We start from the raw sequence: 6854 nt of genomic DNA, 5'->3' as shown, positions 1-6854 counted from the left end.
TTTGTTGCCCAGGGCCCTAGGCCAGTCATCCAGAAAGCCATGGTGCTTACAGCGCCCCCATCTGCTTACATTCTGTGGGCACCAGTTTCCCTTAGCTGCTCTCACACACATTCTGGGTGCACTAGGGTACCTCCAATTTACCCAGGCCTGGTTTTCCGCATTTACTTTTCTAAGGAGATTCACAGGGGCAACTACTCACCTTTTAATGCCCAGCAGGAGGGCTCCTTCTCTCCAACAGGTGCCCTCTGCCGCTCCCTCCTCTCGGTCCTGCATCTGCGGGGTAGTACTGCAGAGGATCGGGCCACAGGTCCTCGCTGATGATCTAGGAAGGAACACAGGGCAGAGGGGGACCAGACCAGTCTGCTAGTCTGCTTTTCATGCACGTGGGGCTTCCACCACCACATTTTCTGACAGTGGCCAGAGCAGTATCACCTCAGCAATCTTGCCTGACCCGGGCAGGGTATGTTTAGACAACCAGTTGAAGAAGCTGACGCTGCTTGTATCTTGCCGGCGGCTGGGGGCTCCACGTTCATAATCCCAGAACCAGAGGGTTGGAGTGGAATGAGAGGCCCTGTACCCTGCAGGAAGGAAGTTGGAAGGCTGGATTCCCATCGGCCCGATATCCTCACCCACCCACCATTTGCCTGCTCTTCCAAAGGGCCATCCTGGGAACTGTCACTCACCTGCAAGGCTGACATCATATTGCTTAATGATCAGTTCGTTCAGGAAGTAGGGGTTGCTCCGGAAGAAAAACATCAACCTGCAGCGGTATTTGGGAAGGCTCACTTCCTTCACCTGCCAAGAGATGCAACTAGTAAAGTGTCTCGTCTGCCAGCTTCTGGAGTAAGCCTGCTTGCAGGGATCACCCACCTCCCCTCCCCTTCTTTCTGCTCAGACACGTCCCACTGGGTGCCCAAGCCCCCATCCCAGGCTCCACTCTGCCTCCCAGTCTGACCTCCACACTGATCAAGTAGTTCAGCAGGTCTTCATCTTCGTCACCGATGATGGCTGATATCTGAGGGTGGTTCCGGATCTGCTTTTGGTCAAGGAGCTCTCAGAGGCTGTGAAACCAAATGGGCAGCTAAAAGCCACGGAGCCATCCTGGGGGCATATGAGAGTCGGCCGTGGATGGCAGACATTGCCCCTGTTCCAACCTCCTCACCGCCTACCTTTCTCCACACATGCTCACAACAATGGTACCTGTGGGTCCATGTTCACCTGAGCTCCAGCCTTAACAATGGGAGGGTCCATTTCCAGTCATGTTCGGAGCCCTCGCTGTCCTCTGTGTGCCTGTGCAAATGACACAGTGCTTAGGACAGCGGTTCTCAACCTGTGGGTCGCGAAAAATGAAAATACATCCTGCCTATCAGATATTTACATTACGATTCATAACAGTAGCAACATTACAGTGATGAAGTAGCAACGAAAATAATTTTATGGTTGGGGGTCACCACAACATGAGGCACTGTATTAAAGGGTCGTGGCATTAGGAAGGTTGAGAACCACTGGCTCAGGGTGTCTGCATGTACTCTGGCCTTGTCCCTGGTTTCGCTGACACGGAATGTATGGTCTCCAGAGACAGTGGCAGCACACATCTTCTAGAGATCCCTGTGGGTCACAAAGGCTGCATTCCGGGTTGGAAATAAGCCTTTTATTGCACAAGAGTTGCAATAAAAGGGTGTGTGTGTGTGTGTGTGTGTGTGTGTGTGTGTGTACCTCTGCTCCTTTGTGTATACCTGTGTGTGGGACTGTGGAAGGAGGGAGGAAGCCTGCCCGGAATTCCTATGGGCATCTGATGTGTTGAGAGAGGACACTGGAAGCATTCGGCTTAAACCTGGCTAACACGAGCTGAGTGTTTCCACTGAGCTTTTTGGTCAAAAAGGGAGAAACAAAAAACACTACCTCCAAGGACCTTTCCACTGCCCAGAAAAGGTGTCCTTCCACTATCTGATTGTGGCGTGGTACGTTGTGCCCATACTTCCTGGCCTGACACCTAGAAGCCGGCCCTCGCTTCGCCCAGTGCTGTGCCACCGGGGAGGGGAGGCCCTTTCCTCTGTCCTCCTCCCCTTCACCTTCTCCTGGCTCCTCCTCCACTTACTCCCTGTGGTCTTTGTCAGCAGTGAAGCCAGAAGGGCTCAGGCAAGGATACAGCTTGGGCCCAGAAGTTGGGGATGCACTGGATGATAGCCCTTCTGCACTCAAGAATGGGCTTTCTACGCCGAGAGGTCTTGCGCTTCACCTGAACATAGGCCCTGCTGGCTCGGGCACTCTCGGTGCTCAGCTGGACCTGAAGGGCCGCCAGCGCCTCCAGTATGGGCCGGCTGCTTGTCCCACTGGGCCCTGGCTCTGCTCGCTGCTCCTCAGGCTTCGCCTCTGCTTCTACCTGGGACTCCGCCTCCTCTGCCACACTCATTTTGTCCCCAGCCTCAGCTTCCACCACCTGGGAGAGAAGGTCCATGTCCAGTAGCTGTTCCGCCCCAGCAGCACCTGGGCCCTCGCCTCCTAGGGCCTCAGTTTCTGCACAGCGTCACCTTTAACGTGGAGGTCACCTCGCCACCCCTCCTGCCCAGGCCTGTGTGGTCCCTCCCACGCCCCGCCCTGCACCCGTACACACAAGCTCCTCTGTTCAACGGAAGGGCCCTTGCGGGTACACTTCTGACACAAAGTGCTGGCGAGATCCGCAGTCTACTGACCCAGCAGGACCCGCCCCCTCCCCCGCAAACCCCTTCATCAGGTGGCACTGGTCCTGAACTGGGCAGCTGCCAACAAGTAGGTGGCAGTGCTTGGAGCTCACTCACTGCATGTCCCCAGGTCCCTTATCTGGATCCTTCAGGCATAGTCTTGGTTTCAAGGGCTGCATCTCCTCCACAGGGGGTTTGGGCCACCTCGTGGAAAGGAGGATGCACCAGCTATGCTGGGTGCGCTGGCCATGCACAAGCTGCTCTTTGCACATGAACTTCCATCAGTGAGCGAGATTGCACTTGACCCCACTCTGCTCCGCCCCTCCCTTCGCCAGCACCACTGCCGGCCACCACCCCCCATACAAACTCCTCCCTGACCCCCTTCTGAAGTATATATAATTCTCTGGCTTTTTCCTGGCTGTCACCACCTGCTCTTCCCATTGCTGCAAGCGCCAGAGTTTGCACATGGCGAATTTGCTTTCTGTGTCACTTACAGACTGGTACACATTTGCCCCTGGCAGAATGGACAGTGACAGTACTGGCTGGTGTCTCCATGAGCTGGAGCTTGGTCCCAAACACCAGAGGTTGCTTGTCGGGCAGGTCAGGAAATTCACCTCGGTTTTGTGTTGGATTCCTGGTCAGGGTGATTCAGGGAAGAAAGGGTTCTCTCCTCTCTCTCTCTCCCCCTCCTTCTCCTCCTCCTCCTCCTCCTCCTCCTCCTCCTCCTCCTCCTCCTCTATCTCTTCTTCCTTGCCTCTCCTCTTTCCTCTCTCTTCTCTCCTCTCTCCCCTCCCCCCCCCCCCTCTCAGCATTAAACATATCCTGGGATGAGAAATAAAAATGTAATAATAAACAGGTTCATAGGATCTGGGCAAGAGGGGGCACCCCAACCTGGAAGGTCTCTGAGGTCCAAGCTGGAGCCAAGGGGAAGGCCTATGGCTGTAGGGTACTGTACCCTCCATTCTTGCAGATCCAAGGCATAGGAGAACAAAGCCAAGAAAAGGGCTCATTCTCTGGGCCTGCAGGTAATGGCTTTGCTATCTGCATCTCATTTCTTTCATTCTCACTGGCTTTCCTTCTGAATATGTGGGTGCATATGCCCTTTCTGATTGGTGTTTGTCATTTCTTGAGACATGTTCCTAGTAGTGGGATTACTGTTCAAATGGGAGCTCCATTTTTTTCAATTTTTTGAGGAAACTCCATAATATTCTGCATACTTGCTACACCAGTTTGCATTCCCACCAGTAATGCAAGAGAATTCTTTTGACACCCCATCCTCGCCAGCACTTGTTGTTTGTTGAATTGTTGATGATAGCCATTCTGACCAGTGTGAGATGGTATCTCATTTGTCATTTTGATTTGCATCTATTGAATGATTAGTGATTTTGAGCAAGTTTTCATATGTCTCTTGGCCTTCTGTATGTGCACTTTCGAAAAGTGTCTAAGTCCTATGCCCATTTTTTGATTGGAATGTTCATCTTCCTTTTGTCTAAACGAATGAGTTCAGTATACATTTTGGAGATCAGGCCCTTATCGGATATAACATTAGCAAATATCTTCTCCCAGGCAGTGGACTTTCTTGTTTTGTTGTTGTTGTTGTATCTGTTGGCTTCTTCTTCTCTGCAGAAGCTTTTTAATTTGATCCAGTCCCATTTGTTTATTTTCTCCTCAGTTTCCATTGCCCTAGGAGCTGTATCAGTAAAGATATTGCTGAGACATATGTCTGATATTTTGCTGCCTATGGATTCTTCTAAGATTTTCATGGTTACCCACTTATCTTTAAGACCTTTATCCATGTTCAGTTTATTTTTGTGTATGGTGTAAGTTGGTGGTCTAGATTCATTTTTTTGGCATGTATCTGTGCTATCTGTCCAACACCAATTATTGAAGAGACACTATGACTCCACTGTATGATTGTGCCTCCTTTGTCAAATATTAATTGAGCATAATGGCTTGGGAAGACTTCTGGGTTCTCTGTTCTGTTACATTGGTCTATATGTCTGTTTTCGTGCCAGTAACAGGCAGTTTTGAGAACGGTGGCTTTGTAATATAGCTTGATATCTGGTATTGTGATCCCTCCAACTTTGTTATTCTTTGTCCAGATTGCTGTGACTATTTGTGGTCTTTTTTAATTCCATAGGAATTTTGGAGTCTTTGTTCTAGTTCTGTGAGATATGCCATTGGTATTTTAATGGGGAATACATTAAAACTGTAGATTGATTGGGTAGTATGAATATTTTAATGATGTTGATTCTACCAATCCATGAATATGGTGTGTTCTTCTATTTGCTTTAGTCTTCCTCTATCTCTTTTTCAATTTCCTGTAGTTTTCCAAGAACAGGTCTTTTACCTCCTTAGTTAAGCCTATTCCTAAATATGTTAATTTTTTGTTGCAAATGTAAATGGGATTTTTTGTTTTTTTGTTTTTTTAATTTCTCTTTCTGTAAATTCATTATTGGTGTATCAATAAGCCATAGAATTCTGGGTGTTAATTTTGTATCCTGCTGCATTGCCAAATTGATTTATTAAATCTCCTAGCTTTTTGATGGATTCTTTAGGTATTTCTATGGACAGTACCATGCCATCTGCGAATAATCACAGTTTTACTTCTTCTTTTCCAGTGCCTTGTTTGACTTCTTGTTGTTTGATTGCATTGGCTAGCACTACCAGTACTTTGTCGAACAGAAGTGGTGAGAGGGGGCATCCCCTTCTTGTTCCTCTTCTTAGAGTAATTGTTTTTGCCCATTGAGTATGATGTTGTCTGTAGGTTTGTCATATAGAGGATATGATCCCTCTATTCCCAATTTGCTGAGAGTTTTTATCAAAAGTTGAGGCCCAGTGCAGAAAAATATGTGCACGCGGTGTGGGTGGGGGCGGGGGTCGCTCAACCTGTCCTGTGCCCTCCTGCAGTCTGGGAGCCTTGGAGGATGTCCACCTCCTGGCTTAGGCCCAATGCCTGAGGGATCAGGACTAAGCTGGCAGTCAGATCTCCCTCTGGCAGCCCGGGAGCCCTCCGGGGGATATCCACTTGCCAGAGGGTTCAGGCCTAATCTGCAGTCGGATATCCTTAGCGGTGCTGAGGAGGCGGGAGAGGCTCCCACCACCACTGCTGTGCCGGCAGTCGTCAGCCTGGCTTGTGGCTGAGCAGAGCTCTGCTTGTGGGAGAGTACTGACCACCAGGGGCAGCTCCTGCATTAAGTGTCTGTCCACTGGTGGACAGTGTGCGTCATATTGACCAGTCATTCCCAGTCGTTTTGCTGTTAGGGTCAATTTGCATATTACCCTTTTATTATATAGGCGGATAGAGGCCTGGTGCACAGGTGGGGGCCGGCTGGTTTGCCCTGAACTGTGTCCCGATCAGGGTGGGGGTCCTGCTGGGGTGCCTGGCCAGCCTGGGTGAGGGGCTGAGGGCTTTTTGCAGTCTGTCCAAGCCCTCCAGTGGGGACCCTCAACCCATGGGGGTGCCTGGCCCGCCTGGGTGAAGGGCTGAGGGCTATTTTCGGGCTGGCCACACCGTCTTCAGGGCGGGGGGTCCCTACTGAGGTGCCTGGCCACCGTGAGTGAGGGGCTGATGGCTGTTTGCAGGCTGGCCAAGCCCCACAGCGGGGACCCTCACCACATGGGTGTGTGGCCAGCCTGGGTGAGGGGCTCAGGGCCATTTTCAGGCTGCTCACAGCCCCTTCAGGGTAGCACAGTTCTTCTGGGGTGCCTGGCCAGCCTGGGTGAGGGGCTGATGGCCATTTTCAGTCCTGCCAGGTCCCCGGGCAACCTATGCTCCCAGCCTCTCCTTTTTCTCTTTTTCTGTTTTTCTAGGATTTATTTATCTTCTATAATTGAAACTTTCTAGCCTTGAGTGGAGCCAAGCGCTTTCCAGGGCAGGTAGGAAGCTTGTCTGCCTCCATCGCCGGGAGCAACCCAAGCCTTCTCCTTGCTCCAGCTCTGTGGTCACCATCACCTTAGTTGGGTTAATTTTTATACTCACTCCTGATTGGCTTGTGGGCGTGGCTTGTAGGTGTGGCTTGAGCATAGCGAAGGGATGGTTAACTTGCATGTTTCTCTCTTATTATATAGGATTGGGTGTTGGATTCTATCAAATGCTTTTTCTGCATCAATTCATATGAATATCTCTCAATTTGCTTATGTGATGCATCACGTTTATTGATTTCTGGATGT

General features: G+C 50.5%; 1 protein-coding gene across 1 annotated transcript; it reads right to left on the bottom strand.

The window, feature by feature from the left end:
- Positions 1 to 375: 375 nt before the first annotated feature.
- LOC139000655 (testis-specific Y-encoded protein 1-like) lies at positions 376 to 2458 on the bottom strand. Its single transcript, XM_070402792.1, has 4 exons — positions 2150 to 2458; positions 956 to 1033; positions 684 to 795; positions 376 to 578 (listed from the first exon to the last, which is right to left on the bottom strand). The coding sequence occupies exons 1-4, from the start codon at positions 2456 to 2458 to the stop codon at positions 376 to 378; spliced, it is 702 nt and encodes a 233-aa protein (XP_070258893.1).
- Positions 2459 to 6854: the final 4396 nt, after the last annotated feature.

This window comes from Myotis yumanensis, unplaced genomic scaffold (genome assembly GCF_028538775.1).
Source record: "Myotis yumanensis isolate MYYU_CA2020_CCGP unplaced genomic scaffold, mMyoYum1.0.hap1 SCAF_24, whole genome shotgun sequence".
Classification (NCBI taxonomy): Eukaryota; Metazoa; Chordata; class Mammalia; order Chiroptera; family Vespertilionidae; genus Myotis; species Myotis yumanensis.
Note: the sequence above shows the minus strand (reverse complement) of the source record. Positions and strands in the feature narration are given on the sequence as shown.

Coding starts and splice junctions, on each gene's coding strand:
- LOC139000655 (XM_070402792.1), bottom strand. CDS start 2,458: ATGGACCTTCTCTCCCAGGTGGTGGAAGCTGAGGCTGGGGACAAAATG. Junction 796..955: donor ACTACTTGATCAGTGTGGAG/GTCAGACTGGGA, acceptor ATCTCTTGGCAG/GTGAAGGAAGTGAGCCTTCC. Junction 579..683: donor ATATGATGTCAGCCTTGCAG/GTGAGTGACAGT, acceptor TCCTTCCTGCAG/GGTACAGGGCCTCTCATTCC.